General features: G+C 46.4%; 1 protein-coding gene across 1 annotated transcript in view; it reads right to left on the bottom strand.

The window, feature by feature from the left end:
* Positions 1 to 1,816: 1,816 nt before the first annotated feature.
* Positions 1,817 to 14,991, bottom strand: part of LOC139685435 (uncharacterized) — a 31,427-nt gene continuing 18,252 nt past the window's right edge. The window contains exons 2-3 of the mRNA XM_071582451.1: positions 6,959 to 7,333; positions 1,817 to 4,121 (exon numbers count right to left, since the gene is read on the bottom strand). Of these exons, the coding sequence (XP_071438552.1) occupies positions 3,920 to 4,121; positions 6,959 to 7,317 (561 nt within the window). The 5' untranslated portion in view covers positions 7,318 to 7,333 and the 3' untranslated portion in view covers positions 1,817 to 3,919. The remainder of the gene's footprint in view (positions 4,122 to 6,958; positions 7,334 to 14,991) is intronic.

The raw sequence follows: 14,991 nt of genomic DNA, 5'->3' as shown, positions 1-14,991 counted from the left end.
CAGATGTTGGATGGGTGCGAGTTCAGGACATTCTTACTCAATATTTCGAAATAGAAGAGCACATTAGTGAACAGTGTACATCACGGGTTGATTTTAACCCAGGGCAAGCCATCACGAGCGCCATCGAACTGATTACTTTCTCGTTTTCGCCGTTGAGGACGACGGCGTCGGTCGGCATAGGGCACTCGGATGGAGGCGGAGCGAAGCGAGGAAGACCTTGCTTCGCGGCGGAAAGTCGGTTGGCGGTCTGAACGGAGGGATGATTTCCAACTTCCTTCGTCATTACGCATTCATATTTAGCGTCCGTGGGCGTATCGGGATTGCCCGAACAGAGGGACAGCGGCGCATTGGATCCTCTAAGGATCTAAAATCGCGTCTGCAAAACCTAGCGCACCACACTCAGCGACAAAAATTACAAGACAATCACCTCCCATTCGATTGCAACGAATGGTCGTCGGGAGAACTGGAGGCGTGAGGGAATGGATCGTTGCGTTCTCTCATTCAACGAATGGGATTAGGCGCACCCGCGGGAAGGACCGCACCTGGACCCTTAAAGGAATTAAGTCTTCTTCCTTGCCTCTTGAAATTTCAATGAAACGCTGTGAACACTTACGGACGACACATTTTACGGCATCTCTCACTCAAGATCGGGAAAACCTGTGAAAAGGAAAGACACTGATGATGTGTGGGATTCGTGTGTAGAAGTGGAGACTTATGTATATGGAGGAAGGAGGGTAAGATTAGCAATCACTACATTTTTCTGAGCCTTGTAAACCCTTCATCTTCAAGATGGACCCGCCTGGCCCGCTCGCTTCCGCCCCGATGTACTGGCAGGATTGGAGTCGCCGGAACGAGCGCTGTGGTGAGCAGAAGTCACGGATACGAGAATGCTATTCGATTCATCTTTTGAGTTTGATTTTCTGTTTCGTTCCAGTCGAGCGTGCGGTCCAGTTGGAATTAACATCAAAAGAGAGTGCTCTTTCGAGGGGTGCGAATAACTATACCTCGGAGGAATGTAGGTCACTGGTCGGAGGGGAGGAAGGGGCGTCGGTCGTCATGTGAAGTGCATATTAGCTTCGATGCCATTGCCGCGTGCTTGGGCGTTATTGAGTGGGCACGGTGGGGTCAGAGGATGCCACAGACTACACTCCCCATCTGTGTGCCGGTGGACAGGGTGGGGGTACGAGAGGATCATTTTCCGTTCCCGTCGGGAGACAAAGACACCTATCCGGAACGGCGGGCCCTCCACGTCACATAGAGGTCAAAGGGCACGCTCGAGCACTCCGTGTTGGCTTTCGCATTCACGCGGTGCGGGACACCAATTGGTCCCGCATCGCGCAATATGACACCGCCAATGTTGAACTGTGGATGGTCTTCGTGGAAATAAATGTGGATGGGTTTGCTGGGAGAGAGGTGGAAACTACTGAAGCGAGGTGTGAAGGTTAAAATCTCCGCACCAGACAAAGAAGGAGAGAGAGAGAGGGATAGAGAGGCAGAAATGATTAATTACGACGGGGATTACCACATAAACATCCGTGGGAGGTTAACGAGAGGAGGAGAGGAGTGGTGGGAGTCGAAGCCGGGCCCCCAGCGATCGCAAGCAGACAGAGGGAAATAGAATGAATACCATCGCATCTGCACGTTTACATTTATCATAGAGCTGACGATTCCATTGCCAGCTGGCATAACACAACTTTGCCGTCAAACAACAAAGTGATATATGGTATGTACTTCCGTTATTTATCATGCAATCTCTACCCTGTATGCTTTTGTCGCTAGGGACTCGCTTAACGAAGGTTAGTCAGTAGCCAAGTAAGATTATAAAAATGAGAAAATTTTATTGGTCCAAAAGTTTCACAGAGTAAAAAAAAGGTAAAAATATTTGCACGCCTTATAACAGAAGGCATGTGGGTCGTTGATTTTAGCATTAAAAAATATAAGGCCATCATAACAAAAGAAACTAGTCACAAATCACAGTAATGGTAGCCAGTTATTTTTCATAGACAGAAAGAAGAAGGTCAGAAACAGGAAGTAAACATTATAAAAATACATAGCCACAGGAATTTGATAAATGAACATCTACTATTCATAAATGTGAATGTGTGTACGTGCATATATGAACATATATATTCATATGTACATATATACATATATATAAACATATATATATATATATATATATATATATATATATACATATGTATGTATATATGCATATAGATATGTACACATTACATATTAATTGTAAACAAAAAATGTCCATGACCATGGTGGAGTGGTTCAAGGATAAATGGCGCCACCCATTCTGGCCAGCATGCACCTTACAGGACACCCCTTTCTCTTTTCCCAATGACTACAGAACAACAACCATACGCACGCACTCTCCTAAGACGGCAGCGCGTAGCCGGAGGGGGAGGAAGGAATGAAGGGAAGACGAAAGCAAAAAGACGAGAGGCCACAGAAGAGAGAAGTCCGAGTGCAATATTACTCCACTACAAGTTCACCGGTATACTCACTCACTCACGCGTGCAGTCCAAGAAAGAGAGCGGTTGTTAAGAGGAGGAAGACGGGAGAAGGCACAGGAAGAAGAGGGACGCACCATCCACCCACGCACCTTCGGACACGCGGAAAGTCTTCCAAGGAGAGAGAAACTTACTCAAGCGTCTATGTAATAAGAGGAAGAAGAAGGAGGAAAATTATGTGTGTGGTGAGAGGGAAGAGACGCGGGGAGGAGAGGACAGACGGTTCGACGGCGATGTCGGGAGAGAGATTCGTCTCTCGCCACAAGCGCGGACGTGGTGACCCCTTTGAAACGGAGGGGGGGCTTTAATTTGTCCACGAGCACCTCGCCGAGGCCACGGGCAGCAGCCCAGACGAGGGTCGCCGCTTCCTCCCGGTATCCCCTGGGGACGAGGCGGGACATCATCGAGAATATAAGCTCTTAAAGACGCCACCGCCCTTGCCTAGTCCGTTCGCTATCTGGAGTAAATCGCTCAAAGGCGGAAATGGACTGCTAATGATCCTCATAAGAATGAAAAATTGTATTGCCCGTAGTTTCTTTCTTCGCGATGCAGTTAAAGGTACAAGAACGGGGAAATAAAATAGCCCTGGGAAAATTGGTCTGGCTAAAAAATTTGATTTTTGAACAATCCTGCAAGAATTCACAACAAGGGTACCGATGGGTAGTAAGCATCGTTGACATATTTATTATTTGCAAAGGAATACGATAAGAATTGGCATTTCCTTGTCGACGGGCTTCATCGAAGGCCGACGACGATTTTGGGACGCATTGCATACGAAATATGCCACCACGAATTCCCTCTCGGATATGGAACTTGAGGCCTGTGATGCAAAAAAAAAGCGGTCAGCCCGAGAATTGATTACTTCCTCACTGCTCGACCTCTTTCATTTGTCTGGCGATGAGACATTTGCCCAGTTGCCATTTCATTCGACTCTCGACGACGTTCATCACCGTGCATAACCTACGCGTGAAATAATGCACATCTTGCGAACTCTTTGATTTTGGTGCACTCATTGAGTTCAAAAAGAAGAGACTGGGATGTTTATGTTTCCTGGAAGTCAAAATCTAGTCACGTGAGAGCCGGGCATCTGTCTGGTCGTCCGTTTCCGATGGGAATGGGATCCGCGTGTGAAAGCGGTCGATTCGAATCGAGAGCACATAGGGCGGACGAGAAAACAGAAGACTCTCGGGCAGAGGCATAATGGGCGGGGGGGGGGGGTCAGGGGAAGAGTGGTGGGTCTCCCATAATCGCCGAGGGGGTTGTCGGGGTTTGTGCCCCCTTCGAACGGGGGTCCGAGTAGCCCTCTCTTCTGGGGGTCGCGCCCGTGTCTGAGTGTGCGCGGTGGTGTGTGGCAGTGGTGCTCCTTCCGGTGTCGCCCACCCCCCTCATTGCCCCCTTCACTTCTTGGCGAGGCGGTATCCGCTGAAGCTGCTCCGGGGGGCGCCGTCCTCCGGGGGCAGGCGCTGACCCTCGGCGAGCCACACGGCCGCCGCGTCCCCCACATCCATATCAAGCAGTACGACGTGCGCCCCGCCGCCCTCCCCCGTCTCGACCACCGTCTTCCACGACGCGTCCGCTTCCTTCCTCCGCAGCGACACCCTGCGGGGGAAGAAATGCCGGGGTGATTTGGGGCGAAGACACCGACTTCTTCGGCCTTCGTACTCCAGCAGAGCAGTCCCCAGGATAATAATATTGGACCGACGAGGAACAAGAGCGGGACCCGAATAAGAAATTGCCCGCCAGCTGGTAATATGAGATCCCCAAAATATTTATGATAAGTATTTTGAAAAATTACTTTAATTTCTTCGTTTATTAGTGTGTGGGTACTTAATGGTTGCGCAGATGCTGAGGAGAGAAAAAGGTTGCTGTGGTGTCCAATTTCACCTTCTTCAGCCATAGAAAAGAAATTCACTCGCTCAATACATTTATGCTTACGCCAACACCTCATGTCCGCACTTCCAGCCTCCGACACGCATCACTTTGTGGAGAGAGGAAGAGACTCCGCAGTCTCCGACTAACTCACTCTGCGAACCAATGTCCCATAGGCTACAAGATATGTCACCTCCCTATGCACCTCCAATGCCCACCGCTCTGCTCTTTTCAATGCCGACCCGACTCCCCATGTCCCCCTCAACCCAATGCCCCCTCTTTTTGATTCGTTCAGTGCTCCATAAATATACCCTCTCCATTAGAGACTTATTATTCAAGCGGATAAATGGCACGAGATTGGCTCCCTCACCCTCAATTCCTGCCTATCGCATTCACACCTTTCATCGCTCAACCCGCGATTACCCAAAAAAACCCCCCCTGAAATGTGGCCATCCACCCTCCCTTCTTAGTCACCGCATTACCCCTTCCTCTTCCCCGTTGACAACCCCTCCCCCCACAGCCATCACCGACACACAGGTCGTCTTCCTCCAAGGAATACTTGAGGTGACATAGGAGACCCTTCCTCCTTTTTGCACAAAATACCACTCCCCTCAAACCTTGTTTCAAAACGACCCACCATCGCTTAGACTTTCGCTATATTCTGCGTCATTTCTGCTCTCCACACCCCCCCCCCCCCTACGTTAGCCGGTGACCTCCCAGCCATCTGTCACGATATGCCCTCTCATCGTCGGCCTTTCTTTCCATCCCCTTCACTTGTCCGCCCCTAAGCCCACTTTCAATTCCACCACACTGCAATTGAACTTCGAAAAAGATCGTATGCCTCCTTCGGCGTGACCAGCGTCCCACGCTTTAAGGAGGCGAAACTCCGACGCCCCATTCCAAGTGTGTTGTATGAACGGTTGGTGTAGGAACAGGGGTGGGATGTGCTGAGATCCACTCCGGAATTTGAAAGGATTTAAAAAAAGCAAAATACAAACCTGTTCTATTGTCCTTCAGTGTATTTGGGTGATGTGAGAAGGGATAGAGGAAATGTCAGACCGCAGCAACTGTCAAAGCATTCGTTTGCCGTTAGCTGTGTGCCTGGAAAGTGGGAGGAAGTCGGAGAAAATGGAGGGGGTCATAGGTCGTTATCGATTCTTGTTTTTGGCGCGCATTGCATGATAAGATACAGACTATAATATCAAGAGCCAACAGAGGGGACATTATAGAGGTGACGCATGTTTGAGGCGTATTAGAGAGCCGGAAGCAAGGGGAGGAGATTATTGAGAAAGTGTTTTTGGGAAAGGGAATAGCAAAGAGTATGGAACGGGTATTGAGCCTGTTGAATTTGCATGGGATCGGAAGGATTTGGGAATTAGAAACGTGGATTTAGAATCGGGCCTGAAAGTGGTCTTAAGATTATTGGAAATATTTGTGGGAGGTTTTAGTGTGACAGGGAGGTATTTGACCAGCAGGTTAGCGATGGTTTCGTTTTTACAAGGAGTTTTAGCTTCGGTTTTTAGTACCATGCAAGCCGCCGCTAGGGTGCGTGGCAGGGGGTGATTGTACACAACAGACTGATATGGACTCTAAATCCCCCCTAAGACGGTCGGACGACGTTATTCTGATCAAGGAAGAGATGTCGGAAAGTAGAAAATTTTAAAAATCTTTTCCTGTTCAGAATTTAGAATCCTTATTTCCCAGAGTTCCTAAATCCACAACCCAACCTGTCTCCCACTGAACCCTCAAAATTGGAAAAAACAACTTATCCAAAGGTAGCCATTACATCCGCAGAATATGGTTCGTCGATTGTGGTTCTAAATACAACGGACTACATAATTGAGGTTGACACGCAATATTCCAATACCTCCTCCTACCGACAAATACCCAAAGATCCAAATCCCGCACTCAAGGAGGAACTCGTCCGATTTCTCCCTTCCAACGGGCCCAATGAAGGTCTATCTCCTTCAGACATCACCCCCCTTTCCCCTCCCCACCCACGCACCCCTCATTTCGATATCCTCCCGAAGATCCAGTAACCCAACAACAATCCTGGGCGTCCGTTTTACCCTCCCGTAACTCCCCGACGGGAAGAATCTCTGCATTTGCACGAGACCACTGTCCTCAGCCGATAGTCCACTCCCTGCCTTCATTCATTCAAGATTCATACCATTTGCTTGAAAGGCTAAAATCAACCTCCCTCCCTCCATATACTAATATTATCATGACCACCATTGATGCCACATCACTTTATGCATCCATTTCCCATTCAGAAGGTCTCTCCGCTCTTCTGCACTATCTCTACCAACAACCTAGGCCACAAATACGCAGCACTGAATTTCTCCTCAGCCTTTCCGATTTCATATTCACCCGGATACATACCTGTATACGGTTAATAAACAAATACATATAATTAATAAATATATACATATATATATATATATATGCATAATTATAAATATGTATATATATATAAATATATATTCATACATATATTTATTCATACTCATATATTTTTTTAAATGAATTAATGGAAATTTTTTAAATAGATCAAAAACGTCCCCCACCTAGCTCCGGTGGCGGAGAAGGCGAAGTGGTACAGGCCCGGGCAGACGCATGTGAACTCCCCCGACTCCCGGCTCCAGCCGACGCTCTTGTCTGTCAGCAAATCGTGGAAGCCCAGCTTGGTGCCCTCGGAAGAATCCTCCTCCACGGTACTGGTGCCGTTCTCCAACCGGGTGGAGGGCTTCGCTGCTACGCCGCTGAAGGCCACCACGCCACGGCAGTCGGTCGCCTGGGCCAGCTTCCGTGCACCCACCAATCCCCCCTCGCCGTGCGGAGACGCCGAGGCGGTTGCCATGGCACCCAGCACAATCGCCACCGCGGCCACCACCGCGGCCTGGCGAGGTCCAATTGGGGGCCTCATCTCAGCTCTTTGGCGACTGAAAAGAGCAAGAGGAGTTGGATCGGGCTGCGGAAAAAATTGGACGAAAACAAAACGGCATCAAACAAATTAGCACTCGACCGTCCGTGCAAAGCACTTACAATAAAAGAGTTGGCAACTTCCATCTCTCCAATCTCGGTTACCCCTTTCTCAAAACTGACCTTAGAAACGTTTGAATAAAAACCTGACGCTTTTCCTGTGCGCTGCTTGACCTTGGCCTATAACGTCTATGCTCTCCCTGCCACTTCATTGTCTGTCCATTAGGTACCATTGTTCGAAGCCATCAATGATTTTGCTGCAATCAATGGATTTGATTGCTGCACCACGTAATAAATCACCTAGTGATGAGAAGTACCCCTCATGTACGAAGGCATTCATAGGAGAGAACTATGTTTTACATTCGCCGCCAAAACCTTTACCAGTACCCCGAGAGAGGTATGCTGATAACGGTTTTGTTCTGGTAACCAAGACGATCTGTGTTTCCGATGAAAACGATCCGCAACAAAACGTATTTCCGGGCCATCTCACACCAATCCCCGTGAAAGTGACAATTAATTTCTGCTTAACAATTGAATTCTCAAATACTTCGGTATTTAAGGATGAATTAACAACATATAAAGCCAAATAAGTTTCAATTACTGCTTCCCAACTCTTTTCTAAGAATTATTTTGGTAGCACAACTTCCTTTCTATTGCCTTGACTTTTGTTGCCAATTTTCTTCTAAATAGTGTCCAATATCATCACATAGAAATATTATAATGATCATTCCTTGGGGTTGCGAGCGGAGATATAAACGACCACATGTGGTACTTCCACGACGCAACACTAACTCCTGAGTTTATTTTTACATGGTACCATGCAAGCCAACGCTATGCCAACGATTTAATATGCAATTTAACCTTTTCTCCATAAGTGATTCCCAGCCGTATTTTGTATACGCTACTAAACTTATCATAACAACGTTGTAAAAATCTAGCTTCCATACGCTGCATGCGACCCAATTCGCCGTGCCCCGGTGGGTGGGCGGCAAAATGTGAAACAAGAGGAACATGACGGGAGACCCGGGAATGGGAGGGGAGCGTGGGAGGGGAGCGTGAGTTTCATGGCGAGGCAGTCGGGAGGCGGCCTTCCCCTCTCTCAAGTCGCGACGATGTCGAACGTTCGCGCGGCGGCGACCTCGCTTGACGCCCATATTGGATAAACAGTTCAAGGCCTGATTAAATCTCGGGCTAATGGCACGAGTGCCGTTAGGCTTCATTCGTTGACATTTCGGTGGTTAGCTCTCGGACCAATGAGACCGCCCCCCTCCCGACTCGAGATATCAACCTTATATGGGAGAGGCGGGAGGAAGGTTGAACGGCGGCGTACGCATGGCGGCTGTGGAAAGAATTAATTTAATGTTGATGGGAAATATTTACCTGTATTACATTTTAAAAACATTTAAAATACATTTTTATCGATGGCCATACCAACATCTGTATTGATTACGGTGTTGGTTGGCTCTTTTTAAATTCCAAGTCGTAGTAAATCATAATTAAGTAGAGGACATTTATTATATATATATATATATGTGTGTGTTGGTTGGCTCTTTTTAAATTCCAAGTCGTAGTAAATCATAATTAAGTAGAGGACATTTATTATATATATATATATATATATATATATATATATATATATATATATATATATATATATATATATATATATATATACAGGTATATGAACATATTTTATATGCATATATAAATGTATATCAAAAATATAGAAACACAAAAATAAGAACCTCACTGGTCTTTTTTGTGTGTTTCTTTGTTTTTGTTCACTAGCGCTATCTTGATATACATTATTATTCACATCCGTGAGACTTTCACATACGTTTTATGTGTGTGTGTATATAAATAAATATAAATAAATATATATATATATTTTTTTTTTTTCAAACACGAAATCCCGCCAAACGGCGAATAATTACTCATTTATATAGAAACAGATATAAGGAAAAGGGATAGGAACACGCATAAAGGACGAACACAATAGAGGTGGTGAAGGCGGAATCGAACGGATCACAAGAGTAAAAATATTTAAGTTAGGTTAAGAGCATCCGCCCGGCAAGTGGAAAGATCCGGTGTTCGAGTCCCGGTCAAGGAAATTTTTTACTCTTGTGATCCGTTCGATTCCGCCTTCCCCACCTCTATTGTGTTCGTCCTTTATGTGTGTTCCTATCCCTGTTCCTTATATCTGTTTCTATATAAATGAGTATATATATATACATATATACACACACACACAAATACATACATACAAATTCATTCACATGGAAATAGATGCAAGGAAAAGGGATAGGAACGCAATATAAAAGACGAACACAGGAGTGGTGGGGAAGGTGGAATTGAGCATATCACGGACGTAAAAAAGTTTCCTTGATCTACCCACCTTCCCCACCATTTCCGTGTTCCTATCCCTTTTTCTTGTATCTATTTCAATGTGGATCAATGTGTTCTCAATGTGACGCGCTATACACATATACTATATGTATATAGGGCGTACGGAAGTAGAGCTACCAGCGAACAAGCAACAGCATTCATTGAATTTTAAACATTTTTACAGTGAAAATAATGTGATCACGGACACAAAAAATAACATAAATGAAATCAGCATCTGTGGTCGTCTTTCCTCAAGATCTTCAACAAGTTAATCGTATTTACATTCCGCTTTCCATGGAAATCCTATTTGAGTTACAGAGACCAGGATTTACTGATCGTGTGGCGAAAATACCGAGTTAAACCAAAGGTGAAACCTCCAGCAAAGTTCATTACCCACGGGTTCAGTCAGTGCCCCTTCCAAACTAACCTAGAGTGAATGTTTAAAGCATGCCTCTAACCTGATGGGATTCATTTCATTAATTGGTTTTCCAAATGTCAGGAATTTGGCTTTCATCTCACTGGAAAATGAAAAAGGCATTTCGAGAGGCTAAGATTGGTTTATTTGGATATTTTTCAATTTATGCATTGACCATGCTTGACACACGAATGAAATTTAAACGTCTTCTGCCTTATCGGAGCGATTCTGCGGACCGATTACCCAATCGCCACACGCGGCAAATGCGGCCCGCGGTGGAGGGCGGGAGCAAGACCCGAACCAGTCGAGAAAGAGCCTCCCCCACCGTGGGAAGGGAGAGCGGCGGTCACCCAACCCCCACAAACCCCTTTCACCCTCCCTCCCACCCGCTGCGAACGACGCCTCGGTAGAAACGCCTGAATAGATCCGCTGGATCTCGATCGAAATAATTCCCATTGGTAAACCAAGGAGTAATGGAGGAAGGGCACGCCCAGCACCAAATTCCATGACGGTTCGCTGAATTTTCTTAGCGTCCCCACCACCGCAGGGGTTTGTTCCTCTCCTCCGACCTTTCCCTCCCCCTCTCCCTCTCTCACTTGGGGATTGATTCCTAGTCACACCGACCCCATCCAATCTCCTGCCTTCCGGACTCAACGGAAAAGAAACTAGAGGCCCGCGACTAGTTCTAGTGTCCACCGAACGGGCCAGTATATGTTTGCCCGGTCCCGGTAAGTGAAATCTTATCTTTACCGGTCATTGTACATAAGAAACGCATGGCATTGAAAATAAATAAACATGGCTGAAGTGGAAGTGTGGTTTGCGAGACGGAGAAACTTAAAACTAGGAATAATATATGAAATCCTAACCCAAACAGAAAGGAGAGCCGACAGGGAACAGATTGCCGCCACGAGACCAAATACTCCATGACCTGATTCGGGAAACGCTTTATTTTACGCGAATAAATGTTCTTCCCACGCATTATAACGCGCGCACAATTCATATCGTAACCATGCTTCGGTTTTGCGCGAATATCAGTTTTCTCCGCCCACTTTCAGCTCAGCCTTCTACGGCGTTCCTCGCCACCCCACGTCTCCTGCTCACGGCCGAGGTGGATACCAGGCGGGGGGGGGGGGGGGCAGGGGTGAGTGTTTCTGGACCGAAAAGAAAGCCAGCCGCTTCGTGATCGAAAGGTGGCGAATGCCTTACCGCATGGATGTCTACCGTTCCCCTAAGGATCGACCCCGCCTCCTCCGAGGGACTCGAGCCATGCCCCGCCGCCCCAGCTTCGGCCGCCCGCCCCTCTTCGCCCCACCGCGGAGGGGCGCGAGTTCGGAGCGGGGGTGGGCCAGTGACTCACGGCGCCCTCCCCCAAACCTCGAGCTCTTTGTCTATTTTTGTGTCCACGCGAGAAAAAGAACTCCACCAGCCACTCCATTTCACTTGGCTCAATGCAACCATTAGCCGAAGGGCAGGCGGGCCCCTCTCTTTCCGCATTCATCTGATGGACACCGGCGGGTCGCGGGGCGAGTTCCAGGCACTGGCGGAGCAGCCATCAGCGGGTTAATACCCTACTTAATCAAGGAAAGCTCTCTATCCCCCCCTCCCGCTCGGGGCAGCACGGAGGGCGCGGGAGGAGACGGGCCCTGAATGCATTGCCTTACGGTCAGGGCCAGCACGCGGATGAAGATTTTCCACGGAATACTCACTCAATGAGTCTTTGGGTATTGCGACACAACAATGGAGACCACGGGGTCACGTGAGAGCTATTCGCTAACAGAATACTGAGGTCCAGTTCCATCAATATTTGGTTGTTCAACAGTCATAGCCTTTCAATAACTAAGTTTTATTTATAAATATTCTCTGTATCCAGAGGTTTCCTTTCACTGTTGGCTTCACGACTATTTGGTTACCGTTAATTCAAAAGTTTTACTTATAATCACCGTTTATTTAGGTAGGTGAAACTCTTTAGAATGATGCAATTGGGCAAGCACTGGCGACCAAGCACCGACTCCTCTCGGCGGGGTCAAAGTTCTTGTCTATCCCCATGAAACACGTGACATTCTGCTCTTATCAAACGCCTTACAAATAGTAAACAAATCACATTTGACACTTTGGCAAAATTGAAATTATTGCATCCCCTGCTCAATGATTCAGGTCAACTCTTCGTGAGAATACGAATTCAACGAATTAATTTATTCATTTTACTTATTTAAGTACCCTGCAGGTCACCGCTGGGGTGTGTGGCAGGGGGTGTAAATACACGCTAGAATAATTTTTACCCGAACATGACCCTACCGTGGTCGGACAATGCTATTATGATCCCCTATCATTCGTGGAAAAAATGACATCTTAAATCTATATGTTCTACCCTTAATCTTCTCTTAAATAAACGTATCTTACTAGTGACTACGGAGTCAATGTCGTTAACGTAAAGTAGGATTAAAAGAGGTCCGATAACAACTCCCTGGGGAACACCTGAAGTAATTTCTATTGCATTTGAGCTAACTCCATTTATCACTACTATTTGTACCCAATCATTCGAAAGTCCGACCCCGGATATTTTTATCTATGCCATATGCTTCTAGCTTTGCCAGTAGTTAACTATGAGTTACTTTGCCGAAATCTTTTTAAAATCTAAATAAATCGCGTCCACTGGAACATTGCTCTCTCCCGAAGCAAGAATATCATGAACTAAAAGCGCTTGTTTTGTCTCGCAGGATCTACCTTTTCGGCAACCGTGCTGCTTTTCATTAATAACTTCTGATTATCGAGCAGTCTCACGATCTAATTCTGAACGAATACCCAGACAAGCATCGGAAATCACCATTCACCCCCTGCCACACACCCAAGCGATAGCTTGCAGGGTACTAAAATATCTATCTAAAGATTTCCTCTCACAAACAGAGATCTCTCCTCTGCCAACCGTGCACTTCATTCTCACACACGTCCAGTCCAACGCATTGCGGCAATCGAAAGCGCATCGGTTCGGGTATAGGGAATACATCCATCTTTAACTTCTTTTTCAATAATGATGAAGTACACAATGTCAAGCCTAAAATCCTTTCATGTACCATTCATGAATATGCTATTTGAAAATACAACTAAATATAAAGTGAAGGATTTTAAATATCCGAAACGACGCGATCTAATGGCGTGCCATCCCCTAATTATTGAAGTGAACCATCCAGCGTCGGATTACGCGCACGTATTTCTGTCATAAGCACTCATGTCTTGGGAAAATGAGACGTTCCATTTTGGGACATGGCGGCGACTAACAATCGCCGGCGGTGGCGGTCGACGGGTCGGACAATCTCAGCTGGCGTCGAGGGGGTGGGGAGGGGAAGGGGGGGGGAAGGGCAGGGGGAGGGAGGGAGCGTGGAAGACAGATGGTCGTTTGGGAAACTCGGCGCTCGGGCGCAATTGAAAGCACTGAGAAGGTCGCACGCAGTAAATGTTCCGCTAGCCGTGCGAGGGGAAGGTGAAGGCTGGGCCGAAGTGCGGGCGGAGAGAAGGCGCGGATAGGAACGGGTAATTCGAAATGTCATCATTCGATCAGCAAGACGGCGACCCAGTGCATAAAAGGAAGTCACCCGAAGTACACAAACGTGTATTATCCAGGAGAAATGAAAGACCTTCCGATGGAATTCAGCCGTCCAGAGGAGCGAACAGATTGGTAGAGCGGTGGACCCAATCACTCCAAAACTAATGCTTACGATTGCGCGTATAAATAATAAGGAAGACACGAGAACTATATGAGTCATTCTATCTGTTAATAAGAAGATTGGGTCTCCAATCGAAGGCCTTGATCGAATAACATCCCCAAATAGATCCATGGTCCAATATCAACCCTTGACATTTGAAAATTCAGATAATGATATCACTGAGACCGATGTTTTGAACATATAGTATGTTTGCACACAAATCTTACCAGTTTACATACAGGTTTACCCCCTGCCACACCCCCTGGCGATGGCTTTCAGGGTGTATTCATAAATAAAATAATTATGAAAATAACCGCGTGGGATCATGCAGGGAAACAGATGACAGTGATGGGCGTTCGGAACGTTCAACGGTCGGCCAAGAAAGAAATTGTGATGAGGTGGGGGACTACGGTTAGGAAAAAGAATTGACCGCGAAGAGAAGGCCATAGAGTTCTTCAGGAGACAGGGCTTCATCATAACAAACACTTTGTGTAAATACCACATTGGGCACAGGTATACATGGAAATTGCTCGGGGATTCAGAAAGACATGAGACTAATCTATGGTTAGGCACGTATTCAGGAAAAGCGCGATTGCCTCGCAGGTTTCTGGGAGTAAATGTAGATAGATGGTGAATTTTGAACTGGTGAAGTGCAGTGCCAGACTCAAGAGGATAAAACAGGATCACATGATAACAAAATATAATGAAAAATAATTAACAGGGACAATAAAGAAGGAGTATCGGCATGCCGCAGAGAATATCATGTTTTAGGAAAGAGCTGAGGAGAAAAAAAGCGGGAACTTGTCAAAAAAGGGATATTACAAGCCGCAAACGAAACTTTAAGAAGAATAATGAGAAAAGGAAAGTAGGGATTGCAAACGAGATTAAAGAGATTGACGAGGATTTATTTAAATGTTTTTCTTGTGCTACCTATATCCTGAGAATTTCATTTCCTTCGTTTCCTTTGCATACAAATATTAAGGTCAAAACATTTTGTTAAGCATTTAAAGGGAAAAAACAGCAACCAAACAGAAACATAGTCACGTGAGATCACTGGAAGCAGTAAGTCACGACTCAAAGCCCTATTTGGAAATCCAGCCGCAACGAGTGAAAGTCA

The sequence above is a fragment of the Hetaerina americana genome, unplaced genomic scaffold, assembly GCF_022747635.1.
Source record: "Hetaerina americana unplaced genomic scaffold, ioHetAmer1.1.p SCAF_112, whole genome shotgun sequence".
Lineage (NCBI taxonomy): Eukaryota > Metazoa > Arthropoda > Insecta > Odonata > Calopterygidae > Hetaerina > Hetaerina americana.
This window is presented reverse-complemented; position numbering and strand designations above follow the sequence as displayed.